General features: G+C 40.5%; 3 protein-coding genes across 10 annotated transcripts in view; all 3 read right to left on the bottom strand.

Annotated features, from left to right (window-relative positions):
• LOC119694481 (C3 and PZP-like alpha-2-macroglobulin domain-containing protein 8) overlaps positions 1 to 10434 on the bottom strand; it is a 31826-nt gene extending 21392 nt beyond the window's left edge. The window contains exons 1-7 of the mRNA XM_048628732.1: positions 10279 to 10434; positions 9038 to 9106; positions 8533 to 8716; positions 8082 to 8260; positions 7106 to 7262; positions 1236 to 1372; positions 138 to 465 (exon numbers count right to left, since the gene is read on the bottom strand). Of these exons, the coding sequence (XP_048484689.1) occupies positions 138 to 465; positions 1236 to 1372; positions 7106 to 7262; positions 8082 to 8260; positions 8533 to 8716; positions 9038 to 9102 (1050 nt within the window). The 5' untranslated portion in view covers positions 9103 to 9106; positions 10279 to 10434. The remainder of the gene's footprint in view (positions 1 to 137; positions 466 to 1235; positions 1373 to 7105; positions 7263 to 8081; positions 8261 to 8532; positions 8717 to 9037; positions 9107 to 10278) is intronic.
• Positions 10435 to 11426: 992 nt separating this feature from the next.
• Positions 11427 to 15651, bottom strand: LOC125488458 (nuclease SbcCD subunit C-like). Its single transcript, XM_038120896.2, has 5 exons — positions 14868 to 15651; positions 14216 to 14422; positions 13743 to 13915; positions 13168 to 13334; positions 11427 to 11816 (listed from the first exon to the last, which is right to left on the bottom strand). The coding sequence occupies exons 1-5, from the start codon at positions 14943 to 14945 to the stop codon at positions 11506 to 11508; spliced, it is 936 nt and encodes a 311-aa protein (XP_037976824.2). The 5' UTR covers positions 14946 to 15651; the 3' UTR covers positions 11427 to 11505.
• A 1753-nt stretch (positions 15652 to 17404) lies between these two features.
• The window catches only part of LOC105385915 (tensin-2), an 89245-nt gene continuing 81633 nt past the window's right edge, over positions 17405 to 25016 (bottom strand). For all 8 annotated transcript variants that reach the window (XM_048627411.1, XM_048627421.1, XM_048627427.1 and 5 more), the window contains 10 exons: positions 23858 to 24139; positions 23572 to 23697; positions 22441 to 22573; positions 21974 to 22119; positions 21461 to 21627; positions 20884 to 21133; positions 20333 to 20489; positions 19460 to 19632; positions 18917 to 19031; positions 17405 to 18555 (listed from right to left, as the gene is read on the bottom strand). In XM_048627411.1, the coding sequence (XP_048483368.1) occupies positions 18517 to 18555; positions 18917 to 19031; positions 19460 to 19632; positions 20333 to 20489; positions 20884 to 21133; positions 21461 to 21627; positions 21974 to 22119; positions 22441 to 22573; positions 23572 to 23697; positions 23858 to 24139 (1588 nt within the window). In that variant the 3' untranslated portion in view covers positions 17405 to 18516. The remainder of the gene's footprint in view (positions 18556 to 18916; positions 19032 to 19459; positions 19633 to 20332; positions 20490 to 20883; positions 21134 to 21460; positions 21628 to 21973; positions 22120 to 22440; positions 22574 to 23571; positions 23698 to 23857; positions 24140 to 25016) is intronic.

Below are 25016 nucleotides of genomic sequence, written 5' to 3'. Positions count from 1 at the left end.
ACATAAATACACAATGTGCTAACTATAGAGTTCATAGGTGTTTCAGAAGATTTCAATCGTTAGAACCATGTCAAAAAATCGACTAGTTCATACTTCCATCGAAAAGAATGCCTCCATCGTATAATAATCTCACTCACCTGCACATTATATGGCAACTCCGGCTTGAAATGTTCAGGCGCCGTCACTCTCAACCGGTAAGGGGTTCTTAACAGAAGAATCCGGGCCGAGACATTCTGTTTGATCAGAGTATCCTTCTCCTCTAGCACCGCTTCCACCACCAGCGGCCTCGCGGCGTCCTCCGCGAGGTCAAGGTCAGTCTTCAGGTCGTAGGTCACCTCGGTCTGGCCGTTGAAGTCGATGACCTTTCGGGAGGGAGACGAGAATATCGGCTGAAGGACGCCGGAGAAGAACACGGCGTATGATGATAGGGTCAGCTCACCGCGCACGGGCAGACCGTTGAAGTGTCTAGGGATAGTTCGAATTTAACCATTAGTATCCACACAAATAAAACTACCTATAAGTAGGTAGGGTTTAGTTCGGCAATATGTTAATACATAGATATTCGAATTTTAAATTATACAGCAGATGTGATTTTTATTGCATGTGAATATGTGATTATCATAAGAATTCTTCTCGATTCGCGTGCAATTTAAAAACATGCAAAAACTTTAGGATTATTCTGGTTTTACAAGTTTCTTTCCACTTTTGCTTACGGCCTTCAATGACAATGGATTAAATTATGTTTTCTTATGTCTTGATAATCTAGCAAACTAACAAATGATAAGTAAAAATATAGTTAGGTAAAGTATAGCAAGATTTGCAATTCATATCGAAAGTATCTTCAACGTTGTAGTTAGTTAGTTAACTCTCCGTTTTGTTTTCCACAAGAAACAAACAACTCAATCGATTGTTTATTGATGTTGAGTGACGTTTGAAAATCCAATTCCAGTAATCACTTTTTCCCTCCTTTTTCTAATAAAAATGGGGCAAGAAACTAATAAGCAGCGACAGGCGGCTCTCCATGAGAAAATTGCGTTTGTATTTTTCTAAGGAAAAAGCTGTGAAAATTGTTGATTAGTTCGACTCCTACTGCCATTCATTTGTGAATAAGTGAAATTGTAGAAACTTGAATGTTGCAAAGAAAATTCTTTGTTTACGTCAGAAACATTAGGTACGTTCCAAAGATCCCTAACATGGACACGCTATTCTTAGAAACATGGTAATTAATAACTTACTTAGCCGTGACGTTGACGACGAAGCGTCCATCTTTGAAGAGGATCTCAGTGGGCATCTGTATGTCCATGTGGAACTTGGGCATCACATAGTCTGCCACCAACACCTGTCTGGAGTACGTCTGGCCTCGGACTTCCACCTGAAGAAGTAAAGTTTCATTAACCATGGACGAATATCACAGACGCACGCACGAAAGCGCATGCTTTTGAATTTTTTACTACACTCTCTCCTCAAGGTATTCCAGCATTTTATAGAGTACTAATTTGGGTAGCAGGATTTCATGAAACGGTACCACAATATGTGTATGCGTACTATACGTTACATAATTATATACATAAGGTATATTTTGCTGTAGTGTATAGGTATATAGTTGTTGCGAGCTTTCTGCTTACATACGTACTCGTCAAGCAGGTTTGAGTCCCGATTGAGATCAGTATGTTAGGATGGTAACAAGCTGTTTTTGCGCTGTGTGTTGCACAGGATTGTACGAATGCAGAACCAATTATTATGAAAGCATAAAATTACCATTGTTAAGGTCATGTTTGTTTAAATTGCACGAGACAAGGCAATGCATTTTTATATAAGTTTAAAACATAGCTGCTACGACAACATAAACGGCTTTAATTATTTATTTCATGTGAGAGATTAGAATAACCCCCTATTTTAGGGTTGAGCTGGCAAATGCACGGTTTCCATGAAATTGTGCGGAAAGCGATGAAAACACACAGTTCTCTTTAAAATCCGCTTAATCCTTTCTGTCATCTCTCAAATTTCAAATTCAAATTCAAATTTATTTATTTGTGAACACAGGTAGACATTATACATACATTCATAGAACATGATATAATATAATAGATGTTTTAGGTAATTCTTGTGAACGCTATGTTCTGTCCAACTAGAGTGGGACATACAAATAAGTACATAATTGATTAGCACATGCACATGCATTCAATTGTAAGTGAGAATAAAAAAAAAAAGAAATAATAATAATACAGGCAACAAGATTTAAATAAATGGTCGATATCGATAAGTACATATTTTATAATTTAGATACATTAGGTCATGGGTTAAATAAGTTTTATGTCAAAGTTCATCATTTAAATAATCATTAATTGAATAATAGCATTTTTCTATTAACAGTTTATGTAGTCTATTTTTGAACATTTGAAGATTGAGAATTTGTATGTCATTGGGAATTTTATTATATACTTTTGGTCCCATATATACTATGCTTTTTCTGACAAGTGCCTTTTTTGCCATCGGTAAACACAGAGTATTAGCATACTGTGATCTCATGGTAACTTCTCTTTTGCGTATTTCAGAGACTTTTAGAAACAGTTTAGGGTTTTGTTTAACGAATATTGCTACTTCAAGTATATACAGTGATGGAAATGTTAAAATCTTGAGTGATTTAAATAGTGGTTTACAGCTTTCATCACTCTTTATTCCACATATAGAACGTAAGCACCTCTTTTGTGCCCTGAAAATAGCTTCTCTCTCCGTGCAATTGCCATAGAATATGATGCCATAGCGGAGTGTAGATGCAACGAAGCCATGGTATGCCGATAGGACTGTTTTACGGTTCACTATGTGCGATAGTTTATAGAGCAAATATGCTAATTTGCTCAGTTTTTTGCATACCTCTGAGGCTTGCTCTTTCCATGTTAGTTTATGGTCAATTTTTAATCCGAGAAATTTTGTAACTGTGACGTTTTCAATAGCATGTCCATCATAATTTATATTTAAAAAGTCAGTAGTATTAGTATTTTGATAAAATGTCATAAATTTAGTTTTGTCAATATTTACTATTAATTTATTATTATTCATCCAATTGATAATGTCTTTTAAAGCCTGATTAATGGAAGATTCGTATATGTCAATATCTACACATTTAATAGTCACTGTGCTGTCATCAGCGAATAAAACCATTGGGTGAGGTATGTCTTTGGGTAGATCATTAATGTATATCAGGAACAATAATGGACCCAATACACTACCTTGAGGTACACCGCTCGTAATTTCTCTAGAGTCGGACATATATTTTATTTCTTTTTTGGCTGTTGGGCAGACTCTTGTTATTTCCGTTGTCTGTTTCCGGTTGCTCAGGTAAGATTCTAAGAGACTGAGAACATTGCCTCGGATACCGTAGGAATTTAATTTATTCAATAGAATTTTATGATCTACAAAGTCGAACGCTTTTGTCATGTCCATGTATATAGCACATATTGGCCTATTTTCATCCATGCATGTCAATATATCCTTGAGTAGGTCATACACTGCAGAGTTTATAGTTTTTTCTTTTCGGAATCCCTTTTGTTCTTCTATTAGGATACTATATTTATTGAGGTAGGATAATAGCGCCCTGTAGATAATTGTTTCAAAAACTTTAGAGAAAATAGATATTTTAGCTATTGGTCGGTAATATTTCATGCTATGACTATCCTCTTTCTTAAAAATTGGCTTAACAATTACAGGTTTAAGCTTTTCTGGGTATATGCCGTTGTCGATACATAAATTCATAATGTGGCTAAGATGGCCTGAAATTTCTGTGGAAACCAACTTGATTGCTTTTGTATGAATTTTATCGTACCCTACACTATTTTTATTTTTTAGGGACTGAATAGCCTTGTGGATTTCCTCTGGTGTTGTTGGCAACATGAACATTGAATGTAGGCAGTTATCAACTACTGAGCCTGTTCTTGGAGGAATATTGTTATTTTGACTTTCAGTTTCTTGAGTCTGGTCGATAAAATAATTATTAAACGCATTTGCGATTTCTGAAGGATCGGTGATAGTACAATTATTTGTATTAATTTTAGTAATTGATTCGTTTGGACAGGTATTTTTAGCACTTTTTATAATATTCCAGCTGGCTTTGGTTTTGTTATCCGAATTATTAATATAGTTATTGTTTTGTGCTCTTTGTGTCAATTTCGTAATTTTTTTGAATCTCTTCGAGTATTGTTTAAAAAGTGCTTTATTGTCAGTGGTTGGATTTTTCCTATAATTCCATAATGATTCACGTTGCCTTCGGCTGCATACTTTTATTCCTTTGGATACCCATTTGGGTTTGTGTTCAGATTTTATAGTCTTGTTGATTAGCGGAAAGCAGAGATTATATATTAATGTGAATGTCTCTAGGAATCGGTTGTAAGCATCATTGACGTCATCAGTTTCATAAACGTCTGAGAAACTTAAACTACTTATGCTAGATTTAAATTTGAGTAGGTTTTCTCGACTGAAATCTCTTTTTTCTACGGTCCATGATTGTATAGTACAGGTTTTTTTTACAGGTACTCTAAGTATTTGGGTATGTATGGTCAGACAAACCGTACTCTACTACCTTACTCTTGCATTTTTTCCCAGCGTTATGGGCGAAATTATCGATGCACGTTTTGCTTTTCAGTCTAGTGGGTTCTCTTATTTCTAGGACAAGGTTGAAGCTGTGTAGTAGGTTTTGAAATTGCTGAGTTAGGCGATTGTTTTTTAGGATGTCGATATTGAAGTCTCCGCATAAGATTGTGTTTTTCTTATTTATACGCATACAAATTCTCAGTAAATCCTCAATTTTTTCAAAAAATGTTGCAAGATGTTTTGCAACATTTTTTGTTTTTGGTACTCTATAAATACATATAATTATGGTATCTAAATTAATTAGGTCTATGGCACAACATTCAAATATTCCAGTGATAGACAGTTTGGAAATATCCTTTATTTCTTTATATTGGTGTCCAGTCCGGACCAAAATACATGATCCACCTCGTTTTTGGGTTTCTCGAGAATAGTGTGTTGCTAATTGGTAGTTGGGTATTGTCAGTAGATCCTCATGTCCCGCAGTCATAAAGTGTTCTGTGACACATAGTATATCTATTGTTTGTTGTTGTGATGTTAAATCTTCCAAGTGAACTGTTAAGCTATCAGTTTTTTTAAGGAGGCCAGCGATATTTTGATGGAGTATATTGATATGGTTAAACACGAAAAAGATTAGAATTATTATTTACTGATTGCGTGGGCTTTTGGTTATCTTCTTTGGTTGAATTATTCTGTATATTTTTTGTTACGCTGTTGTTTTGTATAACATTTTGTTTCTTCAATGAGTTAAGTTCTTGATTTAGCGTCGTCAGTACAGTTCTCATGCCTCTATTATTTAGATATCCTCCATACTTTGAAAACATGTAGTTGTCATACGTAAGATTAGCATTTGAGTCGAAGAAATACGCATATCCATGACTCTCCACATCAGAGTAAAGTAGATTATTGAATATTTCAACCCTCCAATTGTACATGGTTTGATGTCTTCCGCAGTTATATGTCGGTGTACATAGTATAACATTTGTATGACTTATATTTTGTATCGTAGCTCTTAAATACTTAATTAATTCATGATAGTTATTTGTTTTCGTGAAGTCTTCCTCACCTATCATTATGATACAGTAGTCCTGGTATGTAAAATCAGTCAGCTTCTCATTTATGCATTTTAGTTGTTCTCTTATTCCAGCATTTGGTGTTAGGTAGTGCATGATCTGATAATCGCCTCCGTTGAAAATAGTCTCAGCGATATCCAGTACCGCATTTCTCTTATAACAACTCATAATACATAGCTTATTCCGAGGTTTTACTTGTGTGGGTAGTACTGTATTTCCGTGCTGTAGTGTATTCATGATTTTTTTACTGTTATCTTGTACAATATGTGCAGGTTGTTCTGAATCACTGTGTGAAATATAATTTGTATTATTGGAGCTATTGGGTATATTTTCTAGCTGTGACTTTCTTCCCTTTCCTTTCTTCTTTTTCGGCGTCACGCAATTATTTTTAAGGCTTTCTGTTACCTTTCTACATATAATATTTTTTCTGCTCATATCATTCATTTGACTCTTCATCTGTTCTATTTCTAAGTTAAGATTAGCGATCTCGTTATGGGCCACTTTTAGTTCATTTTTTAGTTTTATTACTTCAGATTTTAGGTCTTTCATTTCTTCATTTTCTTCATCCGATAGTTCTGGCATGCTATTAATTGACGCATACGTATTATTTTTTGAAGGGTTACTGTCCTCATCAGTTTCATGGGACTCAGACTGTGATCTATTCTTCCTTCTAAAGGTGATATTTCCGAAAAAACTCATTTTGTATAAGGTGTTCTATTATTAATCATATGACATCAGCAATATTTTTCCAGCAGTTATATTTTTTCGTATAACGTAACGTTTCAGTCAGAAATATTTATTTTATATGGCAACACTGATTGGAAATTGTCATATTCTGTGATGATGTTTGCGCGTCAACTTGACTTATGTCGTTTAAGTGTCAAAGTTGTTGTGATTTGCGCTTGCGCACGATGTTTATTGGTCCTTATTTTGGAAAAACTATTTTGAATTTGAATAATTTGACCGTTTATATTGCTTCACGGCGAAAAGTATATCATAATATAGTCGATCTCACCGTTATTGAGTGATATAAATGTCTGGAACACACTCGCACAGGTTAGTTGGATGATTGTTTACAGGTTTCACAACTTCATGAAGGAAAAAAGATAATATTTTCTATTTATTTGTAGCAGAGGTACACAATATTAATGTTTACTTTTTGGCATCACAGACCAATTTAACTCAACTCCTTACCTCAATGGTCCACTGCCCCAGTGCGGGCTGGCTACCTCTCAACCCCTTACCTCAATGGTCCACTGCCCAATGCTTACCTCTCAAGTCCTTACCTCAATGGTCCACTGCCCAGTGCTTACCTCTCAACCCCTTACCTCTATGGTCCACTGCCCCAGTGCCGGCTGGTCAGCTCTCAAGTCCTTACCTCTATGGTCCACCCTCAAGTCCTTACCTCAATGGTCCACTGCCCCAGTGCTTACCTCTCAACCTCTTACCTCAATGGTCCACTGCCCCAGCGCGGGCTGGTCGGCCAGAGGTAACTCCAGAGCCAGCAGGCCGCGGTCCAGAGCGAGCCCCGCCCACTGCCGCACCGCCGCGCCGCCCGCCGCCCGCACCGTCACGTCTACCACACCGGATAGACCTAGCAGGTACCTGGAAGGAGTTCAGTTTAGTTTACAGTTATAACCTAGGAAGGAAGACCTGTGCCCCGGCTGTGGGGACCTGACGGGTTGCTTGTGATAACGAATATGATGATGATGATTTTTTACTAGAAAAGAATGTTATAACGTTGGCATCGTAGCCCCAATCAACGAAATTTATAGATTATATACGTATCTTTTGTTTAAAATTATTTGATCAACTCAATACCAACCTAACGAGCGTACATAATGGAGAGCTACGAAATAAACAATAGTAGTACTCTGAAAAATATTGGTCAAATTTAAAGTGCGCGCCAAATAGACACTTGACGCGTACAATGCATGGCTAGAACCTGTAGCTATTGAGCCACAGTTTGTCAGTACTCAGGCAGGTCAACAACCAGCCTACGATGCCGTAATCAAACGTAATCTCATGCGCACGACGCTTTGTGCCGCCGCCGGTAACGAAAACGAAAGTTCCATATCGATGCGTGCTCTTTTACGCCTCCGAACTAGCTTAACTTAAATATTTACTCTTGCGGACTTTGTGGAAATGGGGCTCATTTCGAAGTTCTAAATATGGAGTATTGGACCCCAAATATGCATATGATTGATGGTACTGTTTGTTTGTAGTATCACATTATTTTTCAAACCCTATCTTTTGGACTTTGGCCTAAATTATGTGCGTATAGCTCAAGATTATCGTGATCTAAAATATCAACATAACCAATACAGCAGCCTTTCGGAAACTCAACAACCTCAAATCGGATCCATCGAGATCAGTAACTATAGTTCAGTTATAAGAATTCGATCTGGTAAAGGCAACACGTACTTATCCAAGGCGATGACCCTGAAGTAGATGGTGTCCTGAGGCTGGTAGACGCGCTTGTCTGTCTGTATGAACACGCAGAAACTGCGCGCTTGGTAGATCAGAGGCGCTGACGAGGCGAAGTGAGGACCTGACGTGGACGACGCCACCAGGGAGTACTGGCCTGGACCCGGTTCACCCACCTGCAAAATCAGTTTGTTTTAGATGCTATCTACTGTGAATTGCATCTTTCAAGAACTCAGTTTGTTATAAATGCTATGTAGTTAATGTGAATTGCATCTTTGAAGCAATCATTAGGAGGACTTTAAGTAGTGGACGATTATTGGCTGATAACCATGAAAGTTCTGGCAGCGGTAAAATAGGTCCATCAGTACCACGTTGCATGGCGCAGTGAGCCGCGAAAATAAGGGCATACTGATTCTCTAGTATACAATGGAATATTAAGAGTCCTTACATCAAGATCCACAAGCCTTGAGCTGCCAGGCTGCACCTGGACCTCCCGTCCCTGCTGGAACTGCTCCCCGTTGGCACGGCGTCCCTCGATGGCCACATACAGGCTCTGCGCCCGCGGCCCGCCCGCCACCGCCACGCGGTACGGGGAGTAGGGCCGCAGGATGCGCGGACCCACCACGGATACGCTGTAAGGAGATGGATGGTCAGTTTACTGTAACTATCGAGGTGACAGAAAATCTACTAGTTAGGTAACTTGAATGTTAATCCGTTCTCTTATCAGCTTTGAATTAAGCTTAAAACGGTTGAATATGTTTTAAAAGGGCTTAATGAAAAGTTAATCGGAAATTTATAAAATATGTATAACTCCGTTTTCAGTAGGTGCAAAAATAGCGGCTAACAGCAGTTAGCTACATGTGTGGGCTTAACTGTGGGTGCGACGAAAGAATGTTGGAACCGTAACAAAGTAAATGTAAATAACTTAGTAGTACATTTTATGAGATACGTACCATCGTACAAGTGTTGGTGCGATTGTAGCTATAAAACAGCTATACAAAATTATTGAGCGCACCATTGTTCTGAAACACAAATTGATTTTAGAGGTTTTGTAACATACTCTACGAACCTTAATGAGCTAAGCATTTCATTCCTACCATTGCACAAGACAGATGGTTTCCTTTTGCCGTACATGGTATCTTAACAACCTTCTGTACGATCGAATTATGTATTTAAGTACTTTGGTTATAAGCTGAGGTTGCTAAGACACATTAAACGCAAACATAATTTCCCATGCGTAATCTGAACTTTAGATATCACTTAAGCTGCCTGATGAATAGTTAAGGCACCAGATTTACCTCTACCGGGCAGTTTCATTCCTAGGGCATGAATAATTAAGGCATGACTGATGTCCGGGCTTCTATTCTTGTCACAATGTCGTGTGGGTGTAATTTATGTTGTTAGTGCCTTATGTACAACTACCTATGTATTGGATTCGCATATTTGTATTTACATCATTGAGCTCACCGTCCTTGTGACACAGGCTGCGTCTGACTCACTGTATCAACAGCGCGTCGGCGGACTAGCCTTTTTGGATCTGTCCGATATGGAAAAATAAACGTTCTTCGGCTAAAAAGTCTTGTCCTTTTCGAAGAAACTGGCTTTGGGACTTGAATGTTGTCTTCGTGATAACTATCTCTAATATTTCCATTGCCTTCCCATTATCCCTGGTATAGATACGTGAATTTCATGCAAATTCTATCTCCAGTTCACATGCAATGAAAGTTACCGAAAGTTTTCCATGCCATGCACGCAAGCGTAAGTAAATTATTTTATTGTTGTGGTTAAACTTTGTGTTACATTTAAAACTTTCTCTAGAAGGTAGAGCAATGTCTTTACGGCGACGGTAGAACAATCTGCAGTCCTCTCGCTAAAGATTATGCTTATTTGCGGTCATATTACCTTTACTACCTACCTACTTAGAAACCTTAAGACACTTTCACAAATTTTCCTGAATCCTCCCAGAAAGATAAATCCTATAAGGTTGAAAATGTATGCAAGGATGGAAATTTTACTACCTACTAACTACTACTTGGGTGTTCAACATTTAAGTTTATCGAACTCACGAATCAGTTGATAAATAGTAGGGCAGGTTCCACTTATTGCGAATCTAAGTTCCTATAAGGCACGTAAAGTACCAACTGAGGTACCTAGTCAGTAACAAGCTATCATGTAACTCCACTTCAGCCGTTACCTGTCAGTTATCAAATTCACATAAGTCTTAAATTGCACGTAACTTAACACTATATCACAGATCGTTCTTGTTGGATGCACATAGTTTGTATTGCGGAAGACTCGCGGCGCGCGCGACCCGCGCTTGGTATAGTGCAACTGAGCGGCAGAGCGGCGCGGCGGCGGCGGCGCCTACGCAGCCGCAGGTGGGGCAAAGCCTTGCGAAAATCGTCACTGACCGTGCTCAGCCTAGCACCCACAACACCCTGAAGTACCTATTAAGCTGACCGCCAAATAATGAGGAAATTGCAGCTTTACGCAATGTTTTCGATTGTTTTGTTTCGTGTTTTATAATTTCTTGACATGATATTCAGACGGATGTAGAGGTTTTAAATAAGTTATTAATAAGTATATCATAGCTTGGTAGGTACACTTAGGTAACAAAGGAATAGATGCAGAAATATTGGCGTGCAGTCTGAATATCTTGGGCATCATGAGATGCGATCGGCGTGACGGGTCGACGGCGCGGCGCTCGCTCGCTGCATTCCTAGGAACGTGTTTTAGCACAATGCTAGCCTCTGGCGGTGCCTGTGTGGAGCCTCCACCACCTCGTTATCTCGACCTGTGTGTCTGTCTGTACTGTTAGGAGTTCATGAAGCCATCGGCACATGCGCTCACCATATCCCAACACGTTTGACCGCGATGTTGTCATAAAGCAATGTTGCGTCTGCCATTCAAAACCAGTTTAGTCATAAAAAGCGAGGTGATACGTAAGGCTCTTTACTCCCACATTGTGTTTGTGTGAAAAGAGATGACGGTTTGTCTGAATTTAGATATATTTATCACTCACTAAACAAACAAACCGCAAAGTGAAGTCTGCTACTTCGCAACTTCGGATTATGCACGACCGTAACTAGCACTCAATAGGAATAAGTACAATATACTGTATAGGTAGGTACTTTAGTTAATGACACATCTCATCTAATGAATGCATTTATTTTTTGTCATACATAAAGTATATTTAAACAAGTATATGATAGGTAGGTACCTACTGTACGTAACTGCACTTACAAAGGAATTTCAAAGACATAGGTAGGTACTTACGGAAAATATAGCAATAACTCAACAAGTAATGCAACTCTTTGCATCTAGGTATATCTGCATGGCATATAAATAAAGTACTTTATACTTAGGTAAGTAAGTAGTACTTAATTAATAACTACTAGTTAATTGCACTTAAACTATCTTATCAATCAGCTAAAAACGAATCAACGGCACTTATGTTAACACTGCGGTCATCCTTAGGCGAGGGCGGCTGCCCCGAGGCCGGGGCCACGTCCTCAGCATGTATCTTGACTGCCAGAGCCGCATTGTCTTTGAGAGCCACTGCCAGGGCCTGCTCCAGCCGCGCCGCCCCCGCCCGCTCCGTTTCCAGGGCAGCCCGGGCCTCGGCTAAAGCTTCTGCATCAGTGTTGGATATAGTCTTCGCGGTGGTAGAGTAATCGGTGGAGGAGTTGCGTTGCAGGTCTGTTATGAGCACGTTTAGACGAGCTATTTCCGCTGAAAATAATAAGTTTAGCTTCTGTAATGTGCGTAAAAATATTACCTAAGTAAATAATTAACTACTAAGTAAGTATAGGTCTTACAACGGTGGACTTCACATCACAGGTATCGATAGTGGTGTCCATATGTCACTGTCGCAGGCAACTGGTTTAATCTCTTGTTTGATTGAACCACTAGCCCGTTCATTGGATGGCGGTATTCAGTTGTATGACTAATGGACAACTCGTCAAGTCGTTGATTGTAACGTTCGACGTCTTGACTGAACGTCATTCAGCGAAGTCGTTGAATGGGATATAGTATAGCAACTTTGTAATGTCTGGTTAGGGTGAACATTACCAGACAAGAGTCAACAAAAATACTATGTTACAAAGCTCATATCTCACAAATTAACTAAACAATAACAATAAACGTACCTTCATATTGTTGTTCATTATTATCCAGTTTTGCCACTTTTTTTCTTTGAAACTATCCGCCCGCGGCGTAATAATAGGTAAATCCATGTTGTCACACTATTTTAACACAAATAACGCACTTTAAAGCTAATTTATTTGCAAAAAACTAACAATATAGGTGCTTTTTGTGTCAGCTGTTAGCTGTTAGACGCCATATTTGTTTTATTCACCACCTGACTGATTTTAAGTCAGCTAAATAGTTGAACGTTTTGTGACGCTTGTACAATCAACGTTCGGCCTAGTCATACAACTGAACAGCGCCATCCAATGAACGGGCTAGTGGTTCAATCAAACAGGATATTAAACCAGTTGCCTGCGACATCACTATTGGCAGAATAGTTACATACGAGCCTAATGCAGGAAATAGACAGCTACAACTTACACAAATCATGTCCATGGACGGTAACCTGCGCCTAAAAGTATACAGGCGGAGTTTTTAAAATTGCGATCCCTGATGATGAAGGGACCAGCTACATCTGTTATAAATCTGGGGACGTGTTGTGTGTGATTTGTGTAGCAGTGGTGTTTATGTGGATGTGCTTGAGCAGCATGTGAGCTTGAGATCGCTATTTTAGAAACTCCGCCTGTATACTTTTATGCGCAGGCCACCGGACGTGTTCGCTTCAGGTGCCCACCTTTTAGAGTTACTTATAATGCTTAAACCAGACATGAACATGAACACCTACTACCATTAGCAGCAGCCAGCTACCTCGTAGTATGCTGCAGCTCAGCGGCGGTCAGTCCCGCGCGTGCGCCGAGGCAGCGAGACGGGCGCGCTCGCGCACCTCCGCGCCGCCGCCCGCGCAGCGCTCCACGCGGCGCAGCTCGCTCTCCAGGCGGGATGCTTGCTGTATGTATAGAAACTTATAGTGCTTAAACCAGACACTCGCACCCACCATTAGCAGCCGCCAGCTCCCTCGTAGTATGTTGCAGCTCGGCGGCCGCCAGCCGGCGCTCCCGCGCGTGCGCCGAGGCGGCGAGACGTGCCCGCTCGCGCACCTCCGCGCCGCCGCCCGCGCAGCGCTCCACGCGACGGAGCTCGCTCTCCAGGCGGGAGGCTTCACTGTCGGGGAAAATGTAGAGAGACTTAGTGCTTAATAGGCACATATAATAATATAATACAATATATACATACCTATTTCTAAGTACCGATAACTGATGGACCAAAATTATCTCGATTGGAGATTAGAGCTTCGAACGACAGTAGCTTGAGACGGCTGATGATGATTCCAGCTAGACAGCTAGCCTGTACCTAGTCATTGTTTCGTTCCTTGGGAGGACCTATTATATCCAGCAGTGGAAGTTGGCTTGTGGATGATGGCTGATGATCATTATGATACTGCGCCGTCAGTCCAACAGAAAGTAAAATAGCTTCGCGCAAAAAAATTCACAGTTTCTCCTCCACCGAAAAGTCTGATAGAGATTAGTGTCAGTTTGTACTGTATTGTAAATTTTATTATTGAATGCTCACGTCTTAGCAACATCAGTAGCCGCGCGGATGCGTTCCTGCAACTCCTGGTACTGCCGCTGCAGCGCGGCGTGCGACGCCTGCAGCGGCCGCAGCTGTTGCACCTCTCGCTCGCACACGGCTAGTTGCGTGCTTAGCTCCGAGCAACGCTCTTCTAGGAGACTCCTTTGGCGGACCTTGGTGAAACGGGAGCATAGGGTGGGATTAATTTTACATCGATAAATACATAATAAATTGCGAATGGATTTGCTTATCCAACGCGCGTAGATGGTCGTTTTAGAATAAAAACCGACAATCGTCGGTTGATGATTCTGTGTAACAGTTATATTTATATCTACAACACCACTTTCTCAACATGCTTGTATTTCGTATGCTTAGGTAGTCATTTATGGATATAGCCTGAAACTGTTCACCCGCCTGGACATATACGGATAGATATGGATAGAGGGTTACAATAATATCAACATCTTCCTTACAGCAAGCTCCGCCTGCATCTTCACAGCAGTGAGTTCATCATGTGCCCTGGCGAGGGCGGCCGTAGCCTGCGTGGCGCCGGCGGCGGCGGCGGCGGCAGCAGCGCGGGCCTCCGCCGCGGAGCGCTCGGCCGCCGCGCGCGCCGCCTCCGCTGCCTCCGCGCGGCTGGATTCTGAACGGAGGGACTCGCGGAGACGACCTTCTGATGTCTAGGTATGGGATTGAGGAGCTCGGTGAGTTACATTGTCCAGTTTTTTACATTGGCTTAGGTAGGTATATGAGTAGTATGGGGTATGGTATGGATGGAAAATTATTAAGCTACATTACCGCCATCAGCTACAGCTCTGTAAGAATTTTTATTCAGTACTCACAAGAGTAAGATTATTTTTTTTTATTAATTTTTAATTGTTAGGTATGTACTTATACCTTAATTTACGTTTTAAAGTAGATCACCTACATTGTCGTACTTACGTACATTATGTTACATAGGTACTCAAAACAAGACTGAACCACCAGTAACAGAACATGCAGTACCGACTACCTAGCCAATGGTTACCTGGCAGGTTGCAGGGTGGACGATTATAGATGTAGGTACATAGGTGGGTTGTAGTTATAGGTAGGTTCTCTGAGATAGGTAGCAAAAACATAACTTACGGTTATGGATTGAAATTCCCCAACTAATTCCAGAAACTGTTGCTCAAATGATTCGAATTCAGTTGTACTAACTCCCATTGTGTCAAGTTAAACTATTTTCCTAATGTTCCTATCCGATTACAAAACAAATGAGTAAACATAAAGTAGATTAAATATAAATCTACTTATGCAAGTTTATGTACAAAATTCAAACTATCTAATTTAATTATAAAAGCAAAAAGGCGCCAAGTTTACTTTTTAAATGTTGTCTATGGGCGAGAGTAAATTAGGTTTTTATAAGCGGCATATTTCCTGCAATCCATGTAAATTAGAGTTATTTTCATCGGATGAGGGATTACCGTCGTCGGTTGTTGTTGTTATTTTATGGAAAATGATAAAAATAATTTCTTTCTCGGAGATAACAGGATTAGGTATGTTGAACATTGAATAATTGAAATATGTCAATTTCGTAGTAACTCGACTTCGACAGGCAGCTACGAGGGGAATATTAAAAAGGGGGTTGTTTTCATGAAGATTTGCCGTTGAGTATAAAAGGACAGGAATTATTTGAACTGCACCATTGTAGAAGAAGATTCCTTTGCAGATAGATATCAGGTGAGTTTTTTTTACTAATATTGATTGTTGTTTATTTAGGTAATAATAATGCTAACTAACGCCGACCCTTTTAAAACACCTAATTACTTTTTTAAGGCAAACGCAATCCAGCCAGACAGCCAACATGCGAGTTTTAAGTGTGGTGATTTTGACACTGACCATGGCATTGGTTTTGTGTCTTCGAAGATGTGATGGTGTTGGGGTGCGAGGCCTGGCGCCGTCTGATGACGAGGACGACCTGCGTCCCCGAGTGCGCCACTACCGAGACTACGGGATCATCCGCAATCGAGTCATCCGAGCTGATGAAGACATCAACTTTGATGACTACGGGCACTTGAGGTTTGGAAGATCTGGTGATGACTGACGCCATGTCTCGAAACCACGTCATATCTCAAAAAATAATCATTGAGGCGCTAAGGTGGTCGAAAGCTCATAGATGTTTAAATTAAGTAGTTAGTTCATATTATTTTAAAAGTACCTATGTTGTCGTAGTAGCGTGTTTTGAAACTATACAAGGCCAGAACGTAGAGGTTGGGACTGCTCGCGTATATTTTCAAATTAAAATGGTGCTATGATTTACTTGAAAGTATACAAGGCCATTACGCACTAATCGCGTATATTTTCAAGTAAGTTGGGCCAAAATTATGGCTTGAAAATATACTGCAGCAGTTACCACTGCGTACTAATCGTGTATATTTTCAAGTGCCAAGCGGCAATGCGAGCACTTGAAACTATACGTGATTAGTTATCAGGTAGCCCTTTTGAATTGTTGCTCTCTCTTTCTTTCATACAAAATAGTAATAAGTCTATTGCTTTCTAAACATTGCATCATCATTCCGCACTTGGCATTGTTTTCGTAACGTGTTTTTTTGTTTACACCGCACAGTTAGAAAGTAAATTGATATTAAACTGTAGAATTGTTGTTAAATAGTAAAAATGATCTCAGAAGAGGGTGTAGAACAATTCATAAAAGACAATTACGGTGAATTCAAAACTTGATGAAAAATACGTCTGTAATAGGTCTATAGGGTAATACCTACTACACTCACGAGCAATGAATAAGTCCAAGTAGCAAAAAGTCAACACCAAATGACCCCAATTTTTTAAAACCATTTAATTTCGAATTTGATCAAAATTTACATTTTTAGTTGGTTATAATAATATATTGATGCGCTGTTAAATGCACTTTAATATTGCCGACGGCGTCATTAAGCTAGTCTTTTCCGTTCAGGAATGAAGTAGGTATTACTCTTAATTCATATAAATAATAAGATATTCGTATTCTTACTTGCAAGTATAATTGCTATAAATATCAATTTATCAATTAAATTAGAGCTTGTAGTTTATCTTTATTTATTAACATTCTATAGGTGAACAAGTCAATTGTAGTCATTTACATTTACCGAAATAGTTCAGTAAATTAGAATCAGCATGTAGGTATAAATTATATGCGACAAGTTCGCCAATCAAGCAATGTGCGTAATAGCAATGTATATTTTCAAGAACGATTCAGTAAATCCCAACTTGAAAGTATACGCGATTAGTACGCACAAATCGTGTATATTTTCAAGTAAAATATTATTATTTTTCACTTGAAACTATACAGTGCTAGTACACTATGGGTGCGTTCTGGCCTTGTATAGTTTCAAAACACGCGTCGTAGTATTGTAGGCTATATGGGGCCTATGTATGTAGGTATTTTATGTAGGTACTTAAGTACTTATATGAAATATTTTAGGCTGGGTATTAATATTTCAGGGATAAAATACCTACATAGATAAGTAATCACCTAACTGTCCCACCTTTACCGAAGAGGGCTAAGATTCTGGAAGAATATTGTTATTGTATTTATTTTATACTAACTTACTTAATTATTTTACCACAAAATGTTGCTTACCTTAGTGTTATCTACTTATTTTAGGGAATTAAAATAAAACTCGCTCTAATGTCTAATGCATGTAATAATAACCAATAAATACATTTTACAACAGTTATTTGTTACAATAATTATGTAGGTATGTACTTAGCATGAGTTTGTGTTCACTGGTACTTATTATAAGGCAATTTCAACGAGGTAAGACGTCGCTTATCTCTTATTATAATTTTATTGATTAGCTACTCGTTTAACATTCAATTTCATAATTTTCTTCTATGTTAATGAAAGTACCTACATAGGTAGGTGCAGTCTGGTAGATATAATATTATGTACCGTAACAATTAAAGTTTAGTTAGCACTTCCCTATGTAGTATAGTTGTGAAGCAAATCTAAGACATCTATATACAAGCACCACCGTTTTAGTGAATCGTAGTTTAATATTAAAATAAACAATGAATACTATGTTTTGAAAGTATTGTACTTTTGTTTTATTGCCTTTATTGTTACTTAAACATGTAAGTACTTAGTAAATAGCTCGATATATAATACATAAGACGTTTCGTTGTACTGATTTCAGCTCTGGACTGTGGTTTCATTTGTGTACCTGAACGGTACTCAAAGAAACTCAGCTTGTACTTTACTATTGGTATTCGATTCGATTCAACTGTTTGTAAATAATAACTTACAATAAAAAAATATAAACTTTTTAATGCTTTAAGACGAAATGAAGCTTATTAATATATTATAGGCACGCATGATATCACTACTAACTATACATTAAATTAATTAATCATGAGACTAGTTAGTTTCTTTTCTATGCTAAAGTATTAATATAATATATTTAACCGTACATAAATGATTATAGGTACTTGGTGAAAATGGAGTAGGTATCATGGGAAATCTTTGTTAACCACAATTTTACACCAATACTTTAACCAAACTCCAGTGTCAATAAAATACAAGTCGTGAAAATCTGAATATCAAATATATAGTAAGGAATAGTTACATACATAGGTAATAATTATATATTTTCTTTTAGCTTACTTTTAGGTTGTAATATTCATTATTTGATTAATTTGTAATGTTAATCGTTTGTAGTATTCACCACCGACGCTTCATGTATTTTTCAGCCGTCAAATACTGCGCCGTATTTTGTTTCCATGCGTTCTATTGAACTCTTCATAATATGTCGCGTTTCTGTGAATTTCCGAGGAGAGCCTGAAATAAAGCAAATAGAGACCTATTAAACAAGGAAAGATAAAATACAATGGATACAATGCTATCGACTAGCGCTCTGTAGCCCCATGAAAGAAGTGTAAACAAACACACTTCCTTCCAGTGGAATCCATAATATCTGAAGCTTAGTACCTACCAACAAGTTTGCTCATAGACTTTTAAAAACCATATTTCTCATAACTATTAAGATTAATCTAGATCTAATATTTATTGTAAATAAAAATAAAGCTAAATAGGAAGTACTGTTCATTAAGTTTTAAGGCAACCTGATCTGATCATAGGTGAAATGAAACACACCAAAGCTGAACTAGGTAATGATAGATAATGATAAGTACGGGTATACCTTGTTGACGAAGTTGACGATGGCGGTGGCGGGCTGCTCGGGCTCGAGCTCGGCGAACACGTGGCACTGGTTGTCGCAGCCCGCCGTCAGACGCGCCACGAACGCAAATACGCGTCTGCAAGAACAAAGAATTGATTTATGAGCTGCAGGAAAGAAAGAGAACCATGATGGCGGATATGTAATTAGTGAGCGTATCATTTGAATACCTATATAGAATACTAAAACGTATTTATCCTTGCCGCAGTAGTGAAATAGCGGGCGAGCAGCAAAGCGGTTTCAAAAGTGTCGCGCCTAGAAGTAGACTTTATAAGCGGTCTTATTATATTACACATTGATCAAGTTATGTGGTTCCTACTATGCTCATCACTTACTATTAGATAATAAGGGAAGACATTATGTTTATCACCCAACGACGAATGTCCACTGCTAAAAATAGACTTCTCCTTAGGAACTCTCTGGAATTGTGTGTCTGCCTGTGATCGTACCTCATTAGTTATGATACAATCCCCCTTTCCCCTATCGATGTAAATACCATCTACTCACTTTTCCTTAACAGCTCCATTATCATTATGCTGGTACCGCCTCTCGTCAGGGTCTAAGCCCGCATAGGACACGCCGGCGGCCGGGTAGTGCCGTCGGAAGAACAGCTTCCGTGCGTTGTCTGTCAGTGTGATGCCTCCGCCGAACACCTTGAAGTGGACCACGTAGGCTTGACCCTGGGAAGTGATAATATAAGTTTTTAAGAGTGTACTCTGCCAACTTAGTACAAAGATAATGCACATTGTGGACGTATAAAACGATGTTAGGTGCTTTATAGTAACAGTTAGTCTGTCGTTCAAAACTATCTTTGGTGAAGCCAGTATGATGAATCATGGTAAATTTATGAATCATGGTAAATTTATGCTGGCTTCAGGCAGTGGAAAAAAGTATGCCCGAAAACCTCGAAAAGCTCTGAAAACATGTACATGTATAATCTCATATTTCCCATACTTAGTCGTATCTTGAAGTTTGAAAGCTTAGGTAGTAGCCAAAAGTCCACAAACCTTCTTCAATAACACGTTTGTCACAGCTCGCTTAACAGCCGCGGGGCCAGTCAGCGCAGTCATAAGTTTTTAAGAGTGTACTCTGCCAACTTAGTACAAAGATAATGCACATTGTGGACGTATAAAACGATGTTAGGTGCTTTATAGTAACAGTTAGTCTGTCGTTCAAAACTATCTTTGGTGAAGCCAGTATGATGAATCATGGTAAATTTATGAATCATGGTAAATTTATGCTGGCTTCAGGCAGTGGAAAAAAGTATGCCCGAAAACCTCGAAAAGCTCTGAAAACATGTACATGTATAATCTCATATTTCCCATACTTAGTCGTATCTTGAAGTTTGAAAGCTTAGGTAGTAGCCAAAAGTCCACAAACCTTCTTCAATAACACGTTTGTCACAGCTCGCTTAACAGCCGCGGGGCCAGTCAGCGCCTCGGTGTTCTCTGAGCCGAGCAGCAGCACGTGGCACGCGGCGCCCGTGGCCAGCAGCGCGCGCGCCGCCGCGTTCGTGTTGCCGCCGGTCCAGGGGTCCCTGGGGGATGGAGGTAGGGGACTTGTTAGATTAGTTTACAAAGTGTGGCAGAAAAAGGTGAAGGACTGGTTTCTTAGATAAGTATGTAAAGCGTTTTTAGGTATCATATTGTTCTATAGTCAAAGGACTTCGCATCCAAAAATGTCTATAATTTGCATTAGGTTTGTAAAATACGGTAGGTACCCAATATGAAACCAGTCGAGCAATGGAACGTCAGTATGATGTAAATGTTTTTCATTGCTCGTGAGTGTACCTAAACCTATTAGTCCATGCTGGACTGTTTCCAAATGCAACATAATGCAATAATGCCATAATGCAAATAAATTATGTAGCACTACAAAATTATCAGCATAAAAACATCTGACAACCCTACATTGTCTACAGGTTGACTCACCTATCAGGCAACCTCAGCGGCACCGGCAGGGCCAACGGCGTGACCGTGTGCTGGTAGACCAGCGCGGACAGCGACCCGAAGACAGGCTCGTCGGGACAGCCCCGCAGCCGCACGCCCTTGGACGTGGGCTCGATGAGGAAGTGTCTGACGCCGCCCGACGCCCGGACTGCTAGGCCGAACGCGCCCGGGAACGAGTTCGAGTCGCGGACGATGAAGGAGCCTTCTTCTAGGTTTTGGAGCGCGGATATTGCTGTGGGTTGGGGAGAAGAATAGTTAGCAAGAGGAAATCGATATAAATGAGATTGGAATAAACGAATGGCATAAGTATAAATAAACATTGAGGTCAGTGATACCGAAAATCTAGAGGGTCATTCGGTAAATGGTTTAATCCAATTGCCATCTGTTATAGCTTTGTATTAGTTTTTTGACCCATGGTATTTCTGGTAACAATCGCCAGCGCATAAAGTTTTCTAGTCCTGGGAAAAACCGAAATAGTAAAAAAGACCTGGCAAATCTCGAAGTAGGCTACCGCTTCAAAGTGGAAAGAAGCTCAATATCAAAAAAACAAAACACTAACCGTCATCGCGATTGATGCTGGGCTTGTACCAGTAGTGGCTGGTGTCCCGGGCGAAGCGCACTCTGTCCGGGGCCACGTGCTGCAGCTCCGAGCTCACGCTGGACCGCCGGGAGCCGGCGCCCGCGTAGATCCGGTACTCGGACTCTGGACTTGTCTCGCGCTCTTTTCTGGAAGAGGAGTTGAAAGTGAAATAGCTGAATTGTTGATTGGTAGACAGACGCGCGCGGGTGCGTCGGGAACAGCGGCGTGCCGGCTCGAGACTCCGACCGGGACCAGCTCTCAGAGCGTTCCCGTAAACTCTGACCCCCCGTTCGCACTAGTGGTGAGTCTAAAAGACTAAAAGTCGAATACACTTTCGCAAAAATCGCGTCTCATCCAGTGTGAACAGCGCCATATAAAGTGTATGGTGACCAGAGCGTTCGACTTTTAGTCTTATGCGACTTACGAGTAGTGTGAACGGGGGGTGAGGGTAATATATATAATAGACACCCTGAACGCTATCGCTGTATTTACCTGGTGACAGGCGGCGACCGCGGCGGGCGCGCGGCGACGGAGGGCGTCGGCGTGGGCGGGTAGGGGGTGCGCGGGTGCGTCGGGAACAGCGGCGTGCCGGCTCGAGACTCCGACCGGGACCAGCTCTCGGAGCGTTCCCGTAAACTCTGGGGGTAATAGGGGGTATTTGTTAAGATTTGTTGTGGGAAAGGATTGTTGGATTCTTGTAAATGTGCTGCAGTTGAAGTTACATTGTGTATTGAAAATTATAGACTCAAAAGATTATATCATCGAGATAAATGTAAGTTCTTATCTAACGGTATCTCATTGATTAGGTGGACTTCTAAATTCATAAGCAATAGAAAGTATATTCCATGATAATTAAACAATAAGCAAAGAGTAATCTAAACATTTTATTCTTATAGGAATATGTTGGAAGTATACACGAATATGCTAATATCCTCAATCTAGGTCAGTTTCTCACTTACAAGGGTGTCGTTGCCGTTGATGGGTTCTGCCAGAGACAGCAGCCCGGGGGTCGTCGACCCGTTGGGAGTGCTGGTGGTGCTCCATTCTCGCGTCACCATCTTCTGTTCGTACATGAACTTTCTGGACGATGTTCTGAGAAACAAGCGATGGATTATTAATCAGTAGGTACTCGGTGTTAATACTAATGTTTTATACTCATCTAACCAGATACTGGAACAGTCATAATAAAGGGGAATAGTTGGGTTTACGTTTTCTGACACACTTCACTATCAAGCCCCTACGGCACCGGTCCGACCGGTACGAGCGTCATATTATGGCAAATCGAGATGTCGCAGGCATCTGGTTTAATCTCCTGTTTAATTGAACCGCTAGCCCGTTCATTGGATGACGCTATTTAGTTGTATGACTAGGCCGAACGTTGATGGTACAAGCGTCACAAAACGTCCAACTAGTTAGCGGACTTAAAATCAGTCAGGTGGTGAATAAAACAAATATGGCGTCTAACAGCGAACAGCTGACACAAAAAGCACTTGTATTGTTATATTTTGCAAATAAATTAGCTTTAAAGTGCGTTATTTATGTTAAAATAGTGTGACAACATGGATTTACCTATTACTACACCGCCGGTGGATAGTTTCAAAGAAAAAAATGTGCTGAAACTGGATAATTATGAACAACAATATCAAGGTACGTTTATTGTTATTGTTTAGTTAATTTGTGAGATGAGAGCTTTGTAACATTGTTTTTGTTGACTCTTGTCTGGTCATGTTCATCCTAACCAGACATTATAAAGTTGCTATACTATATCCCATTTAACGACTTCGCTGAATAACGTTCAGTCAAGACGTTGGACGTTACAGTCAACCACTTGACGAGTTGTTCTTTAGTCATTCAACTGAGTAGCGTCATCCAATGAACGGGCTAGCGGTTCAATCAAACAGGAGATTAAACCAGATGCCTGCGACAGAGATATAATGATGATTATCTACGTCGATAACAGACCCGTGCAGTGGAGACATCATTAGGAGATCTCATCGTTATATCCAAATAAAATTCTAGCAGTTTCTTTATTTTATATTTCCCGAAGGCAGTGGGGGCGCAAAGTTTATCCATATAGTTCATCAGATTACCTGTCCGGCGCCTGCGGGCTGAGGCTGTCGGTGCGCAGCGCGGCGCGCGTGTTCACGTGCAGCGGCACGCTGAAGTCGTCGTCGTCGTCGGCGAACGCAGTCGTGTCGCTCGTGTAGCCGTCCACTCTGAAATACATGATTGCATTTATTACACATATGTGGTTTTCAAAACAGTCCAAATTATTGTGACTTAGTTTTTCACCCAAAAGAGTGCGCCGGACGCCAGTGGTTAAGTCACTTGGGAAGGTAATTTCGAGCACCACATATAATTTAAAAGCGATCTCACCTGTGGCTGGCTGATCTTCGCACATGTCGAGAAGGCGCGTCCCACTCGAGCGGTAACCTCTGAACGCGTTCCCTCGCCTCCCGCTTCTCCCGCAGCTTCTGCTGTTGCCGCTGCAGCCAGGTCAGCCCCGACCCCTCGTTGCTGCCCTCGGACCGCCGCGGCTCCCGCAGCCGGGAGCTCTCCTGCCAGCCCAGCGTACTGTTCGATCTCCAAGTACCATTCTCCGGAGTTTTCTGTCTACTAGGCGGCCGCTCTGCCCATTCTGTTTCGCCATTCAGCCATCTGTTGACAAGATTGTAAGTCAAGGTGAAGATCTGTTTGATGTAATACTTCTAAGGGCACGTGCTATGGCGGTAGTTATGATGCGTAGGATTGAAGGTTATGACGCCCATATTGTTATATCGAAGGCAAATTTTTTGCCCGTATTCGTCGTCAATAATACGAGAAGTGTTTGCTGTGGGTGTCGAACAAACTTAATAAAGGGGAATATGAATATTAATATCTCGACGGGTGGTGTTCTATAAAAGGAAGCATGTTTTAATTTACCGCAGGTATGCTTTGGATGTAACCTATGGGCTTGATATTTCATAATATGGATTCCTCGTCGGATAGCACAAAGTGGCATTTATTAGAAAGTAATATCGGTATTGGCGTAGTGGTACTCTGTCGCCGCCAGCCATCCGTTTATGGCGCGTTTATCTCGAAATAGCAACTTGTTTTGGTCGCGGTTGCGGCGGCGTCTCGGTGAGCGGCGTATCGCAATCAGACGCCATCGCTCCAAATCAATTTCAGTATTGGCAGTTGACATGGTCTCCCATAGCGGGCTCGACAGTTGCAATGTAGACAGCCTCAGCAAGTTTAGTGAATACGAGGCATAGGTACTTATTGATAGACAATCCCTTATATCTCCGATCAACACACTAGTTTGGAATGTAGTTATGATAATATAGTTATCTTGGTAACCCTGCCTAAAAGTCATAACATAAGCAAAACAAAAGCTGGCATATCCTCGTTGTAGTCGAGTACTTGAGTGAGTAAATGTTGCGGAACGGCGGGCGACGCGCCCACGCCACCTCACTCAATTAAACGACTGCCGATACTTCCGTTTATTACATTGCGATACCCGCGATACCAAATAAAGAACTTAGGAGCGACTTTA

The sequence above is a fragment of the Plutella xylostella genome, chromosome 4 (genome assembly GCF_932276165.1).
Source record: "Plutella xylostella chromosome 4, ilPluXylo3.1, whole genome shotgun sequence".
In the NCBI taxonomy this organism is placed as follows: Eukaryota; Metazoa; Arthropoda; class Insecta; order Lepidoptera; family Plutellidae; genus Plutella; species Plutella xylostella.
Note: the sequence above shows the minus strand (reverse complement) of the source record. Positions and strands in the feature narration are given on the sequence as shown.

What these genes read in the sequence shown, in the direction of transcription:
- LOC125488458 (XM_038120896.2), bottom strand. Translation starts at nt 14,945, where the DNA reads ATGGGAGTTAGTACAACTGAATTCGAATCATTTGAGCAACAGTTTCTG. An exon ending in GGGAATTTCAATCCATAACC is followed by an intron (nt 14,423 to 14,867) that starts GTAAGTTATGTT and finishes TCCCATACCTAG; the next exon opens with ACATCAGAAGGTCGTCTCCG. An exon ending in GCTACTGATGTTGCTAAGAC is followed by an intron (nt 13,335 to 13,742) that starts GTGAGCATTCAA and finishes TTTCCCCGACAG; the next exon opens with TGAAGCCTCCCGCCTGGAGA.